The sequence below is a fragment of the Alternaria ventricosa genome (assembly GCF_023758065.1).
Source record: "Alternaria ventricosa strain BMP 2768 chromosome Unknown scaffold_8, whole genome shotgun sequence".
NCBI classification, from domain to species: Eukaryota; Fungi; Ascomycota; class Dothideomycetes; order Pleosporales; family Pleosporaceae; genus Alternaria; species Alternaria ventricosa.
In genome coordinates this window covers 494609-510006 of record NW_026055688.1, presented here as the reverse complement: position 1 = coordinate 510006, position 15398 = coordinate 494609, and the positions used below count along the sequence as shown (strand labels likewise).

Genomic DNA, 15398 nt, shown 5'->3' with positions numbered 1-15398 from the left:
GCCATGCAATGATGAGCAACAGTTCGGAAACAAAGCTGAATGTGGCTCTGCTCCAATACCACATGTTTCCCCTCTTGGAAATTGATGAATGGCACCCCTAAGCCGTGGAAAATCATGGCCTCTAAGGGCTCAAAATCCTTGTGCCCGCTCGCAGCTTCCAGTGCATCTTTCCAAATCGGATTCCTTCCTAGAAGGGTACTGACTGTCATGATCTGACCGCGACTCAGTAGAACCGTGAGAACCATTATGCTCCAGGGGTACATATCCTCGACGATGGCGATAGCCATATCCGAGTCGCAGTGACTGATTGCGAGCTCGACCATGCGTCTTCCAAACTTAAATTTGACGTTTTTCGACCTCATCATGGTGTACAGATAAAAAGCAAGTCTTGGATCGTTCTTTTGAATGGCATGTTGAAGCTGTGATTGTTGCTCGTTAATTGGATCAGCCATGCCTGAATTTGCCATTAACCTTTTTGTTATCATCAAAGACGCTGCCAGATTCCAGTTTGTGTCGTCAAACGCGTCCAGGATTGATCTGTCGATGAAGCCATGCTCGCTGGAACCGCCCACGTAAGCGTCGTCATCGTCAAGGTGATATCCAAGAAAAGCGAATGCTTTCAGAATCATCCCCACAGACCTCTCATGGTGCGGATGGAGAGCGGCATGAAGTGCCCTAAACATTGCTGTCTTGAGTCTTGGGTCATTCGATGGCAGATGGTGCTGCTTCTCGGATAGAACGAATTGCAAAACGTCTATGGCCAAGGATATTCGGGCTTCCGGTAGCGGCCCTGCATGTTGGTACTTAGCAAAATAGTATTCTAGTAGGCTTGCTTCTAGCCATGCGATCATCCCTGCCTCTGAAGCTTCCACCATCCGCTTGAGAGATTTCACGGAAACCTTGTTATTATCAACCCCGAGGCATTTCCGATGAGGTTTGGCCCCAGCGCCAAGAGCGATGCACTTTAGCTCTGTCTTTTCTGATTCGCTGAGTTTGGGAAGATGTTTCGAGAAACGACGACCTAACACCTCTCCTTCAAAGATGTGGTAAATTGGGTCCTCAAGTTGTGATTGAGTTGCTCCTCGACACATGTTCGAAGTAAGTGTTATCGCAACCGCGAAATGACCTGCAGCGACGGCAAGCTGAAGTGGATACATCGGTTCCGACCCAATTGGGCAGTCCATCATCATCTTCTCGCGAGGGTCCATGTTCAACGCCAGCATGGTCGACACAAGGTCTACATCCCCCACACTGACAGCAGTAGCAAACACTCTTTCTTTGAGAGCGTCTAGGATCGAAGCTGGCAGGGCATTCGAGCTTCGTAAAACGTCTTTGAAAGGAAGCGCCTTCAACAGTGCGTACGCGTCACTCGAAGTTGTACGGTCACCCGACGCTACGTTGTTGACGAGTGACGCTATCGCGTAGAGGGGAACTGTTGTACTGTGACTTTCATATGTAGCATCCACGAGCGGCCGGTGTTTTGAATGGAAGATCGCATCGAGCTGCATCTTGGAAGGCTTTTTCCATCTCACCAACTGCTGGGAAGAGAAGTGGCTCTGGGAGATGGAGTCGAAATTGATAGAATGCATCCAAGAAAATGGCAAGCTATGCTCGGAAATAAGGGTGGGTCTGTTCAGGCTGAGGCTGTGTATGGAGGGCGAGGCAATCGTGAATATACCAAAGTCTGGTTCGGGTTGCATAGAAGAAGACGAGCTTGCGGCAGAAGCTGGTATAATTCGAAGGCTGTTCGCGGCGTCGATAGTTGGGGCGCGTGACCGTGGCCGTACGGTGATATCCTTGGGAAGACAATGGGGACCTGGGTACGATTAGCACTAGATAACCAGATTTAAACATAAATATACCATCTTGTAGGCTCTTCGTAAGCGAGCTGCGCCGGGCTATCTCCTGCAAAACTCTGTTTTGAGGAATCTCGCGTCCTTTGAACAACACTTCCACTTGCTCAAGCTCAATGGAGTTCCTCGTCAAATATCGGATGGTGGCTACCCATTCGGCAGTAGTGAGATTCTTTCGTAGTTCCCATTTGCGGAAGTGCCTTTCGTATTGTGATTTGCTTCTTGGCATTAGTATTCTTCTCCTCGTACTGCAACAATAGCGGAAGTACCTAGCGACGAAACCATGATGCTTCTTCATGTGTGCATTGATCTTATCGAGTGAGTGTTCCCAGTATAGGCTCTCGATCACTGTACGATAGCGATTCCATGTTGCTTCATCGAGCCTGTCAGTCTTGACAGTGTTGTTCATCGTGTGCAGCGGAGCGTGAGGCTGAGGAGAAGAGGGGAAGAATCAGGGTGATGACCAGGCTGAAGGTTTTTGAGCATACCTATATATCTGACCGGTCAAGCTTGGTTTCCATGCCGTATCTGACGCATACTGCGCCTGTGCGCCACGTCTGATGCGCACCAACTACACGACCTTGATTCCCGAGGCCCTTCACCTCAGTCAGCCGCGTACTTCCCAACCAATCATACAAAACCTAGCTGCACAGAGCTGCAGCAAGATCTTGTAAACGGTGCAGAAACCCATGGCGAAACTGGCCAATTATGCAAAACCTGCGCGCGCCACAGAACACCAGCACATGGCGCAACAAAATCTTGGGCTCTATGATGACCACGAGTGACCCAATTCGGTTATAGCGAGATTTTGTAAAGACGACCTCCCCTGTCAGGCCGGACTGGCAGGAGGCGCAGCCATATTGTCCAATCATACAAAACCTGCAAAAGCACCATTACAGATTCTGCTTTTGAGCATATGATAAAAGACGAAATGGAGGTTGCGCTCCTTCTCCAACACAACCTTCTTTCAAGACGATCACAAACTGCCATCATACCAACTTTGCCATGTCTTCCTGGTCGGTTGAAGCAATCATAGCTTTCGTAACCTTACTAGCCACCTGTATCCCTCTCCTGGCATACTTCCTGCGCAGATTCATGCCCCGACGTGAGATCGCCCGCTCGGATGTCGGTACGTTGTTCGCTCTTCAACTTTGTCCTAGCCTCGCTTCTAACGTATACCAGATGTTGAGCTTGGAAACACGGACGAGGATCACGGTCGCGCCGTTGCTCTTACAAACTTTGGGATACGTAAAAGCCGCACACGGTAGGTCCTGGATGATGTCGCAAGGTCTCGCTACGGATGCTAACGAACGTCTGCATTAGTTCGATGACCTTGTAATGAGGTCGAGACTCAACGCCGTCGATGTATAGCCTCAGATGTAGTTATGCTCGGGAGAGTGGTTACATCCGATCTCCGTACCATCCCATAGCGTTCCAGTATATCATCAAGGGTGGTTATCGAGGAGAGTGGAGTGGTATCAGATCTATTGTATGATTAATGCGCTGGGAGAAGTAAAGACATGACAGAAATATGGCGGGACATGAGCGTTGGTCGGGTGACGGTATAGCAACAATGGAGTCTTAAATCGCTTCATCCAGCATCAAGCGCCAGGTGTCTTCGCCCCATAAACTTCATTGGACTCTTATTACAAACTCCAAACGCCCAAGCTGAATTGCAGGATGTGCTCTACAGCAACCCCATAAGCAACGCGGGGGTGGCCTTACGAGGCATGGTATCCAATCCACAAGCTTTGTTCAACTCCAATTCCAGCGGTAATGTCGCCATTCCTCAAAGGAAGTAGTCCGCTACTGGCTTCTTCGCCGGCATGCCTCGCGAATCCTGGGGAGCAGCTTCAAACACCCGGTACCGCCGTCCTGGACCGTCTCTGTTTTTCTGATAAGTGTCGTTGAGTACGGAACTCAGTCGCCTCTCGCCGTTTGGTCCAGCGTTGGAGCCTAGCACCCAGCCTCCACCACCACCTGCTCTGTCGCCGTTCGATCTCCTTTGGAAACCAGCGTTTGATCCATCCTCGCCAAGTTCCAAGATGGCGGCTACGTTACCGCAACGGTAGCAGTAGTTTGGCGCTGACCAGACAGTGACGATTGTTGAGTCGAACATCTCCTTAAAACCTTCCATAACCAATTGATGCGCTCTTGCAATGAGACTGAGGTCGTTCTTATGGTTGAACGTCTTGACAATGTCGGCTCCAAATAGGAAACCTGCACCACGCGGTGATAGGCCCCACCCATCAATCTCGTCGGGGTCGGACCAGAGAAGATCACACATAGCTCCTTCGTGTGGCACTTCTTGCTTTCGGTCCAAAAGCCGGATTTTATCCACTGAGTCGACGAGTGGTGACAGCCCTCCGTGTACGCATAAAATCGCTCCGGTATCGTTCCGAGCTGAGCCGTTGGCAGACGAAGTTGCACCCGTTCCTGCAGGGCCAACTCGTCCGGGTGTTGGGGCGACGGGGGACGAAGAGCCCATGTTTGCGCTAACTTGCGAGGCGGCGCTTGACTGGGAGTCTGAGTTGCGTGCGTAGCGGTACATAACCTCGCCGTTCGCGTTGAGCGTTTCAATCTCGATGTCTTGGTCAATGTCGGGCATGTTCTCTGCGTTGCTCGACTCGGCTATGGGGCCATCGGTGGCTTGGAGCGATGTTGCGGCGCCTTGCACGAGAGCGCCGAGGGCTAGGTAATCAAAGACTTCGCAGCAATACCTGCCAGTGTTAGCCATGACTCTACAGCCAGAGCGCGATATTGCGAGCTACCTCCAGACGTTGGCGCTGCCGTATTTCCGTAAGCACTCATCGTAAAACCCGTATACAGTCGTAATCTGGCGAGATTCATGGTTGCCTCTGATGAGCGTTATCCGATCTGGATATCGGACTTTGAGGCATAGGAGCAGGAGGAAAGATTCGAGCGAGTAGAAACCGCGGTCAACGAAGTCGCCTGCATACAGTCAGTGCGGAGCAGCATGGCGTGATTCGGTTGGCCTACCCATAAAGAGGTAGTTCGTGTCCGGTACGTCTCCACCGACCCGGAAGAGCTCCATCAGGTCGTGAAATTGTCCATGGATATCACCGCATATCTAGCAATGCCATGCGATTAGCCATGCCCAAGTGCGAACTCAGTATAATGCCTACCGTTACTGGCGCATCCACCCCAACCACGTTGCCTTCTTCGATCAACAGCTCGCGTGCCTTGTAACATAGCTCTCGGACTTGATTCTCGGGTATCGGACGACATGCGCGAAGCTGCTGGATAGCTCTGCGATCGGTGTCAGCCCCATATATCGTACGTATGCTAGTCGGCTGAGTGGCTGTCCATACTTGTCGAGGTCGCTACCACCGGCGCTCATGGCGACGGCTATGCGCTATACGCCCGCGCAGGGCTTTCGGGACGTAAAAAGTCTTCGGTTGGCAATTGCGTGCGTAATGCGTCTGCAGCTATCGAAGCTGTTCGTAACGGAAGATTCTGGTGGGCGCGAACAGTACGGACGGTGGCGGTACGCGTGTGGCGCGTTACAGATGCAGTGAATGCGCGGGTCTCGTGACTATGTGATAGTTATTAGGACTATTAAGCTGAAGATAGCGAATGTTGAAGGGCGGTAGCTCTGTGGCAGGTAACAAGTCAAGGTGGTGGGCTGGTGGAGGTCGAGGGCGAGAGATCCACAGCGGGCATGCGAATGCGCAGGGATGTCGGTCCAAGCCCGTCCAGCTAGCTCCGCCGTCCATGTTCACTCCACCAGAACACCATCACCACCGCCAACCCCGCTCCCCCGCCGTCCACATCTGCTCGAGGCATCTCAATTGGCACAGTATGCTCTAGGCGACTATCGCAATTCCACCCAACAGCTGTTAACAACTCTCCAGGCCCAGTGATGCCTCCGCAATTCGCTCTCTAATTTCTCAACCCGCACACACAACATGCCTCCGCACCTCCACCCGCGGTCGCGCATGACGACTTCACTCTTTGGAACGACGCTCATGGTCTCATTCCTCGTCGTCGCCGCTCCACATCTGATACCCTGCCCGGTCGACCCTCGCACACTCGCCGATTCCGCAGACCCCACAGGAGAGAACAGGCGGAGACGGCGGCGGAGAGTGCCGGAAGACGAAAGCTGTAATGGCGTCATGAGCGAGGAGCGGAGGAGGCAGCGCCTGATCGAAGAGAAATTGGCGGCGAAGAGGGAATGCCCAGTGCCCAAGCCTGGTGGTCTGATTGGGCAGGTGCTGGGTGTACAAGATGACGAGGGCAAAGAAGAGCAACAACTGACCATCTTGCAACGAGTCGAGAAGATGGTGTGCAAGCCCCGGGGAAAGAACGACAATCAATAACAGGAGGCCTGGGAGAAGATTCAACAAACAAACGTATCACGGCTGCATGCGCCCACATATCTGGGATAAGACAGCCACGCCAGTGTGACGACTGCACCCACCCACCTGTACATATACCGCGATATTAGAAAGGCTTGCATTAGACTGTATATAAGCAGGACCAAGTCCTGGCCGAACACCCCAACATCCACTCCCATGTGTGTCTATCATAGTGCTGTTCTGTAATTCGTGAGGAAGCAGAAGGACGTGCTTCAAGAAAGTTTATCACAGTGCTCTGGTGCATGCAGCGAGACCCTGACGCGTGTTGGGTAGTGCAAGGGAAAGCAACGTGATTGCGCGTCGCGTAGCGTGAACCCACTACGTCATGAACCCTTGCCAACCACCGCCCCAGGCCCTTCGCTGCCACCATTTTCGAACTCATCACCAACATCTAAGAAAGTAGTCAATGATCAAGAACGCGATCAAGATGCCCTCGGAACCTCTAACAAAAGCCCAGCGGATGAGCTATCGCATAGGCCGCGGCGAACAAGGTGTTTTAACATTCGAGCCCTACAAGTCGGAAATACTTCCATTATGGCGTTTCAAAACACCTGCCATCGCGCAAAAGTCCTCGTCTGAGATATACGCAAAGTTTCTGGAGTACGACAAGAACGATGACTTTGTTGGCATGGACATGTCCCGCAAGTTCTTGCAGATGGGAATGACCAGGGCAAAGAGATATGCAAACCATGCTGGAGGAAGAAAGTACGACAAGAAGACTGGAGAGCAACTAGAGCGAAGCAAGGGCCACGAAGGGCAAGATGAGAAACTGGAGGCTAGCATCATCTTTAGGGAGGTTTGGGAGAAGGCCAAGCTGCACCAAGGCTACGTGGACAAGAAGGAGAGGTTCATGAAGGAGCAAAAAGAGTGGGATAAAGAAAAGAAGAAGGAGGCCAAAAAGTGAGAGACCACAACGATGCCGACCTACCACCAAAACGGCACGCGCTACATCCACCAACGAAGCAAAAAGAGAGGATGAGCATTCTAAGACTCGAACTTAGATCTCTCGTTCTGACCGCATCTGCTTCAGAATTGCACCAACTATAAACAGAGTGGACCTAGAACAATATCAACAGTCCAAGGCACGATTAAGTGCCCGCTCCTGAGAAGGTCTACGGAAGTTTAGCACGAGCGTCATACCATTAGACCAAATGCTCCTTGGTCTATTACCAGATGAGGGAATGAACAATCTGATGTATTAAGACCGAGAACTATTGGTGTGGAGAGTTTCGGGCGAGTCTCAGCGCCCAGACGAATTGAGAACATCACTTCGGATGCGCACCTTTACCTGGCAGATGGCGGTCAATTTGGAAGGCTTCACGCTTTGGTGTATACGGACAAAATAGACGACTCCGCAAGCAAGCAGCAAAATCATAGGAGACATACCCATCCAGTCTACATGATTAGTATCAAGAACGTATTCACCTGCTGTCACGAGCCAGCCCTTCGCCACAGGCCGGAGGAGGGGTCAGTCGTTGCACAGTTGTATCAAGCACATTCAAATGCGAAAAAGATGCCCATTCCGAGCGATTAAGGGCGCAAAAATCATCGGGCTCTATGCGGATCGAACGCATGTCTCTCGAAAACTGCATCATCTAGTCTGCTACAGACTTGAAGGGAGATTTTACTCTACCCTGGGGCCGACGGTCGAAACCTTGGCGTATGCCCGGTTCTTTACCCCTACTGACACGGTTAAGTGCCAGCCAGCGTTGCATCCGAGCGTCTTACCACTGGACTAAGAGCCCTTTTTGGATTGATGGAAGGTGCAGAAACTAATATAATCTTATTGAGCTGGGGAACATCAAGCAGAATAAATGATAGGGGAAATTCTCGGGCATATGTCCATCTTTACGTGGAACAAAGTGTGGCACTTTCAAACATCGGATCTGACAACGGCAGACGTATGTAAGCGATGTGTTGACCGGAGACATCAATCGGATAGGCCTTGCAAATTCATAATTCTGTATCTTTGCATCTCTTGGTACAATAAAATCCTACTTCTTCCCTGCTGTCGAATGAGGCCGACGCGCTATTGGATCGCTCTCTTCTCTTCATCCGCTCTTCTCACTACTTTCGGTAATCTGCGTCATCTTCCGCTTCACCTGGGGTGTCTCAAAATTCGGATTCGCGCTCATCTCCCCCTCCTCCTTCGCATACGTCTTCTCCACATCCCACTTGATCAGCCCACCCTTCTCCGACAACTTGATCGCCTGTCCCCTATCCTCCATGCTCATACTGCAAACATCCTTATGCACAGCCCAATCCCCTTTCTGACAAACATCCGAACAGTACGTCGACGTACCACACCTTCCACATCGTTGCAACGCAACACCCGTCTTCTTACAAGCCGTACACATTGAAAGATCGAGAGAAGAGTACAGCCAATGCGGACTCATCGGTATCCCATCACCCCAAACATCCATGGGCGCATACTCCACAAAGAACCTATGCTTCATCTTCTTCCCCGTCTCCCACCTCTTCGCCCTCACAATCTTCTCCGCAAACTCTTTACCCAGCTTCTCAATCTCCTCCGGATCTGTGACATCTTTTTCACCCAACATACTCTCTTTGGGGTTCGGTATCCACTTTCCCCTCTCTTCGCCTTCTAGAACGATGTTGTAGGTAAGCATCAACGTCCAGTTATCGCCGCTGCTGTCCAGGCTGCCGAAAGTGATTTGGTTGCCTATACGTCCAATTTCGATTTTCGATCCTTCGGGTGTGCCTTCGGCGATGCTTAAGGTCCATGTTAAGGAGAACCAGGCATCTAGGTCTAGAAAGGCTGCGAGTGCATTTGGATGCCATTTGTACAAGACTGTTGCTAGGCCGATTGCTGGGGTAATGTTTTCGCTAGTGGTCTCGAGAGTGAGACTGGATGGGTCGATGATGCTGAGAGGGGAGCCATTGAGATTTAATGTAGCGTTTGGATGGTCTGGTAGTCTGAAATCGGGTAGTGGGATAAGTTGAGAGTCCATGGTGTGATGTGTGTTGTGCTGCATTGAGCGAGCGAATTGGAAAGTGCAAAGAGTGTGTAAGTGGGGCTCCCGCTTGGATTTTGATTGGTCCTACTCGGAAGGTGAGGGTGAGTCTCCATCAACGATAGAATTAACTGGGAAGGAATCATCCACGAAGCGAAACATCAGTACCACTAGTAAACATCGAATCATCGAACTTCTATTTTGTATCATGCATGAAGCTCTAGGCCCGGCTATAGTTTACATCTAATATCTAGCTTCCGGGCTCTTAGTTGCCTCCGTGTCCCTGAAGCGGGTGTGGCTTAGGGCCTTGTTGTACTGGTACACTTTCCAGAGGTCCAGCGTACGCCAGGAGACCCACATCCGAGCTGGTCATGGTGTTCTTGTATTTGTTACCACTGAACTCGAAGAGGAAGTTCATCGGGAAGCCAATCTCGAAAGGAACAGCGGAATCAATGTCATCAACCTCTTCCTCGCTCAACTCAATTGCCAACGCCTCGATGTTGCCATTGAGATGGTCGATTTTGCGACCGCCAACGATTGGGTACACGAAGGGGTACTTGTGGCGTACGTAGGCCAGGGCGATGCTAGTGACCTGAGTCTTCTTTTGATTGGCGACCGCTTCGAGCTTCTTGGAGATTGCGATGTGCTTCTCAGAAGCAGGGCCAAAGTTACGACCTTGCTCGTTGTTCTTGCGCTTCTCTTCGGTGGTGAAGTTACCCCCACCAAGGGCACCCCATGGGCATAGAGCCATGCCTTCTTCGCGTGCCATGGGGATGATCTCACGCTCAAAGTCGCGCTCGGCTGCGGACCAGCGACCTTGGTAGACACTGAAGCCACGGAGGCCGTGGTTGCGGGCATCTAAATATCTCGTTAGTCACAGGTGCCAAAGCTTGCCATATGACGATGCTTACATTCGTTGGCTTTGCTGACAACCCAAGCAGGAGTGTCACTGATTCCGAGGTACAGGACCTTGCCAGAGTTGACAACGGCATTGAGCGATTGCATCAACTCAGGGATAGAGGTCGTGAAGTCCCACCAGTGCACGTACAGCAGATCAATGTAATCAGTCTGGAGCTTCTTGAGGGATGCCTCAAGCGAGACGCGGAGAGACTTTGTGCTGTTACCAGCATAGTTGATACGTTGTCGAGGAGAGTTGTTCGGGTCAGGGAAGCAGGTGGTAAACTTGGTGGCGATGACCATTTCGTGACGTACGCCTCGCTCCTTCATCCACTCGCCGATCCAGGTCTCAGACTCCTCGTTTTGGTAGTTGTTTGCGCTGTGACAATGTTAGCTTCCATCTCACCACGAGGTCCCCAAATAGAGCATAGTTATGGAGACTCACGTATCAATGAAGTTGCCACCTTGCTTGTGGAAGAAATCAAGAATCTCAAACACGGTCTTCTTGTCGCACTTGCCCATCATGCCCTCCCACGCATCGCCAAAGTTCATCGCTCCCAAGCAAAGGGGAGAAACGCGAACACCGGCAGTGGGCGACATGACGCGGTGGAAGTCCAGGAGGGACGCCGCCTTGGGTGCGTCACCGAATGGAGAAGGCATCTTGAAAAAGTAGTTGGGGAACTTTGGAAAGGTAGTGGAGTTTAGAAATTGGTGATGGAAGTGCGAGTTGTTGTGAGGGGTTCAATGCAGGACATGGCTTCTTCTTATATCTCCTCAGTCTTTACATGCGTATGACGTGTTACGCTGGAGTACCTCAGGGTCCATCTTCGGTCTCTTCGTCTATTGCGTCCAAGTTCGAGACTGCCGACGGTTGTCGGGGCCGATCTTTGTCGGATGGCGTTAAGACGGTGGAGGGGCACCTTCCCGAGGCTTCCCACGTTCAATGTGGGGATATTTGGTCATGGTAGATGCTATCTCCGCTAAGGTCCGAGCAAAACATCGTCAAGCTTCACGTGTCGGACGAGTGCAGGCGACGCCAAGATTGGTGCCCTCCTCAAATTCGGACCGGCTTAGAGAATCCAGTAAAGTTTCTGGTGAAGTTGACGAAGATAGCATACCAGTGGTACCACCTGGCGGATTTAAGAACATTAGCACGTCAGCAACGTGCATGACGAGCCGGAATGCAAAAGTCCTGGCCTCAATTGCACATTTAAACTCCAGTGTAATACTATCGGTCTCGGGGTGAGGCTGCCTCAGACATGGACTGTAACGCGAGAAGGCTTCATCGGAAGAGATCTATTTGCTAAATACACATAGAGGAAATATATGATAGATTGGGGGCTGCAAGAACAGCCATGATCAGAGCCATAGAAGCTACCGACAATACATGATCCAATAGTAGATGTAAAAATACATGTGAACTTTTCAGGGTATCCATGCCATGCAAGACTCCAAGTAAATGCAGCAAGACCAAGAACAATAGCAACTGTGAGAGTACACGTCTCAGCCTACTAGTTCCTCTTCTTTTTCTTCTTCCTATTCCGGCTCTTCTTCTTTATTTCATCACCACCGCCGACGTCGACTTCTGGCCCAGCTGCGTCGAGACGGATGTTGCCGTACTTCTGCCTGACCTCGTGCTCGAAGCTGTCCTTCTCCAACCTGAACAGTGCCATAGTAGCCCTAGCATCTTCAACCGAGCTATGAGCACCGACCTGAATCTCTACACCCAAGAGTTTGTCTGCCAATAGCTTCAAACCTGGGGTGCGCCCCGGTATTATGGCCAACTCTCTGAACTTTGAGAACTTGGATGTGTCGCGGATGAAGCGCTTGTCGTGCTTCAAGATGAGCACGTCGAGATCGTTCTTCACCGCGTGACCGACGAGTATGCGCCCGGTGAGGAGGATCTTGAGGTCGTTTCGTACTTCGTCGAAGGGTCGCGCAACGTCTTTGCGGAGATGTCTAGGCTCGATGCCAGAGACTGCGGTTCGATAGTCGGTAACTTCGATGCCTCGGGGCACCTGGACGTAGGAATCGTAGACTTGATGGCCGTGAAAGTTGACTAGCGACACTCTTGCCAGCGCAGAGTCACGGTTGGGCTCTGGTCCAACTCCCACCATCTCACAATCTAATGCGACGTATTTTCCGGGCAGTGCTACCTCTGATACGCCTTCGTTTTCGATGTCGGGGAAGTCGGGATGTGGTTCGAGGATGGAGACGGCTGCGGCGGCATCCTTGGGATCGCTCAGAAGGGGTGCCTTCTTGAGAGAGGGCATCGAGATGCTCTTGGAGAGGGTTTTGGCGTTGTGCTGCTTGGCTGAAGCGCCGACAGACGCGGGCTCCTCCATCTTCTGTCGCTTTCTCGAGGGCAGAGGTTTTCGCGGTGTGTTCTTCTGGGAGCCGTTTACAGCTTTTGGTGATGCATCTCCGTGCTTCCCATTGGCGTGCTGAGGTCGCTTGCGCTTGAGCGAAGACTGCTTCTCGTCTTCAAACTTCTTATTCTTCGGAGGTGTCGCAGGCGTTGAGGTCTTGAGTCGCTGCTGCAATATCTTCCAGTTGCTGGACAGAGTGCTGGGATCGATTGGAGCCATGTTGTTGTCGTCACCTGCGCGTCATAGCGGTGTGAGTGTCGTCCTGTCAGTGGTTGTCGAAGATGTTGGCCGTTTGCGCTTCTCCGCTCAGTCCCCGCGAGCAAAAGTTCAGAACTGCGCTAGCACCTTCCAGATGTCGGCTCGAACGCGCGCAAAGGCCCGATCGGCAGGCGGCAACATCGCGACTGAGACCAGCACCCCCAACATCATCGCGACATCAAACCTCACAACAGATCCCAAAATCTACCAGTATCGAGAAACGCGTGTCGCATCGCCATGGCGCCTCGAGAAAACTCGCATGAGCCCTCTGGGACGCCGGCACCCGTAGAAACAGGCTTTGCCACCCTTGCACAGCTGAGGTAAGTGCGACAACATGCGCACAGTTTGTATATGTATGCTGACGCGCTGCGTGCAGGACTGGCGTGAAGGCGTGGGTTGAGAAGGTACGTGAATAGCGCGCAACTTCGCGATGCGCGATGCAAACCCCAGCCGCATGAACATCAAAACAGCAACATCAATAGCTAGTCGGTACTTAGACTAACACTTTACAGGATGGCGAGAAGCGTAAAGCTGAAATTCTGTCGATCCAAACCAGGCAAGGAAGGCCCAAGTTCTACGTTCATTATGAAGAGTTCAACAAGCGTCTGGATGAATGGATCGAAGCCGAACGGATAGATCTGTCAAGAGAGGTTGAGTGGCCTGCGCCCGAGAAAGCAGACAAGAAGAAGGGCACTGCCGTTAAGACCGACAAGGCGCCCTCAAAGTCTGACCAGAAGAATCTCAAGCGATCCCGCAGCAAACTTGATCGTGAGATCTCAGGCACTCCAGAATCGACGTCTAGCAATCTGCCAGGGAAAGCACCGAAGCCGTCCAAAGCAAGTGGCAAGGAAAACCAAGAACTCATAGTCACCAGCGAAGTCACCGATGGCACACCGAAACCCGAGGATGAGGAGATGGACCTTGTCGACGTGCAGGATGCCGCCGCAGCAGCCAAGGCCATGCCACCCCAGGATTACTCGAGAGAAGATGAAATCGAGAAGCTACGCACATCCGGGTCTATGACTCAGAACCAGACCGAGATTTCGCGGGTGCGTAACTTAGAAAAGATCCAGATGGGCAAATTCGAGGTCGAGCCTTGGTACTTCTCACCCTACCCAGTCGACTTTGTCGATTCGGATGTAGTCTACATCTGCGAATTCTGCCTTGGGTACTATGGTGAAGTAACGCAGTTCGAACGCCACCGCACAAAGTGCCACCTGCTCCACCCGCCTGGCAACGAGATATACCGAGACGACTATGTGTCCTTCTTCGAGATTGACGGGAGGCGGCAGCGGACGTGGTGTCGAAATCTCTGTCTACTTTCGAAACTCTTCCTGGATCACAAGACACTCTACTACGACGTCGACCCTTTTCTGTTCTACTGTATGTGCACGCGCGACGAACACGGCTGCCATTTTGTGGGCTACTTTTCCAAAGAGAAAGAATCGGCAGAAGGCTACAACGTAGCCTGTATTCTCACGCTGCCTCAATACCAGCGGAAAGGATTCGGTAAACTGCTTATCGACTTTTCCTACCTTCTTTCCAAGCGTGAAAACAAGCTCGGATCTCCGGAGAAGCCGTTGTCTGATCTGGGTCTGCTCGGATATCGTGCCTACTGGCAGGAGATTCTTGTCGATATTCTAATGGAGCCTGGCCGAACCGAAGCTAACATCGAGGATTTGGGCGCTGCGACAGCAATGACGACGAACGACGTGCTGCATACCCTGCAAAACTTGAACATGCTGCGATACAGTAAGAACCAGCATGTTGTCGTCCTCACAGATGCAGTTATCGCGCAACGGGAGAGACAGAAGGCGAAGGAGAAGTTGAAGGGCAAGAGGAGCATTGATCCTGATCGTCTGATTTGGAAACCACCTGTGTTCTCGGCCGCAAGCAGGACATGGAATTGGTGAACGTTTGTCCTGAGTATGTTTATCGGCGCAATCCTTTTGGTCAATATTCTGATCAGTGGGCATTGGCTTGGCGCATGGTGTTGGCTGTTACTTCTTCATGGTATACCCAGACCCATATTGATAACACTGTAGATCGTCCATCGTCTGCTCGAATCGTTCCGCTTCCATCCCGGTGTTTCTTTCCTTATCCAGTGCCGTCGAACCACTCAAAGCATGTCATTCTGCTTGCGGCTTCCTCAAAACTCCACTCCAGCATCACATCTCCCTGTATCGTCTCTCCAGTGTCCGCCTCAGCTTTATCAGTCTTCAGGACACTTCTCAACTCTTCAACAACATCCCCCATCATAACACCTTTTTCTCGCTCCACTCTCACACATCGCTGCTGCCAATCTCTCCTTCCATGTCTGTGTAGAACATTCCGATACTCCCGATCCCATTCCGCACCCTCCACACAGTAGATCTCTACACTCCGCGTCAAAGGTCTCGTCAAGTATGCACACATACTAATCCTGCCCTGTTCTGTCTCGCCCTCACACCTCGCGAACCACTCATCAAACTCCCCCATACTCATTCGCGTCCTAAAGCAGATCCCCATCTCTCCCCTCGCCATCTCGTCCAGTCCACCTATCAGCTCACACACATACTTCCCCAGCCAATGATGCAAGAACGGGACAAGCGCAGAAAGAAGATTCCCATAAGCGCCTTCATGCCAGAAGTAGTAGTTATCCGAGATATCCAATGGCAAGCCAGAATT

General features: G+C 51.6%; 7 protein-coding genes across 7 annotated transcripts; 3 read left to right on the top strand and 4 right to left on the bottom strand.

Annotated features, from left to right (window-relative positions):
• Nucleotides 1-3642: 3642 nt before the first annotated feature.
• On the bottom strand, nt 3643-4908 carry J4E93_005417 (uncharacterized protein; the record flags this gene model as incomplete). Its single annotated transcript, XM_049343338.1, has 3 exons — nt 3643-4573; nt 4625-4805; nt 4854-4908. The coding sequence occupies 3 exons, from the start codon at nt 4906-4908 to the stop codon at nt 3643-3645; spliced, it is 1167 nt and encodes a 388-aa protein (XP_049199431.1).
• Nucleotides 4909-5782: 874 nt separating this feature from the next.
• On the top strand, nt 5783-6193 carry J4E93_005416 (uncharacterized protein; the record flags this gene model as incomplete). Its single annotated transcript, XM_049343337.1, has 1 exon — nt 5783-6193. The coding sequence occupies one exon, from the start codon at nt 5783-5785 to the stop codon at nt 6191-6193; it is 411 nt and encodes a 136-aa protein (XP_049199430.1).
• Nucleotides 6194-6638: 445 nt separating this feature from the next.
• On the top strand, nt 6639-7136 carry J4E93_005415 (uncharacterized protein; the record flags this gene model as incomplete). Its single annotated transcript, XM_049343336.1, has 1 exon — nt 6639-7136. One exon carries the CDS (start codon nt 6639-6641, stop codon nt 7134-7136), a length of 498 nt encoding a protein of 165 aa, XP_049199429.1.
• A 1147-nt stretch (nt 7137-8283) lies between these two features.
• J4E93_005414 (uncharacterized protein) lies at nt 8284-9228 on the bottom strand (the record flags this gene model as incomplete). The annotated part of the gene is made up of 1 exon (XM_049343335.1): nt 8284-9228. One exon carries the CDS (start codon nt 9226-9228, stop codon nt 8284-8286), a length of 945 nt encoding a protein of 314 aa, XP_049199428.1.
• Nucleotides 9229-9472: 244 nt separating this feature from the next.
• Nucleotides 9473-10764, bottom strand: J4E93_005413 (uncharacterized protein; the record flags this gene model as incomplete). Its single annotated transcript, XM_049343334.1, has 3 exons — nt 9473-10065; nt 10119-10483; nt 10550-10764. 3 exons carry the CDS (start codon nt 10762-10764, stop codon nt 9473-9475), a joined length of 1173 nt encoding a protein of 390 aa, XP_049199427.1.
• An 851-nt stretch (nt 10765-11615) lies between these two features.
• J4E93_005412 (uncharacterized protein) lies at nt 11616-12692 on the bottom strand (the record flags this gene model as incomplete). Its single annotated transcript, XM_049343333.1, has 1 exon — nt 11616-12692. One exon carries the CDS (start codon nt 12690-12692, stop codon nt 11616-11618), a length of 1077 nt encoding a protein of 358 aa, XP_049199426.1.
• Nucleotides 12693-12968: 276 nt separating this feature from the next.
• ESA1 (Histone acetyltransferase) lies at nt 12969-14644 on the top strand (the record flags this gene model as incomplete). Its single annotated transcript, XM_049343332.1, has 3 exons — nt 12969-13051; nt 13108-13135; nt 13244-14644. The coding sequence occupies 3 exons, from the start codon at nt 12969-12971 to the stop codon at nt 14642-14644; spliced, it is 1512 nt and encodes a 503-aa protein (XP_049199425.1).
• Between the last annotated feature and the right edge of the window lie 754 nt (nt 14645-15398).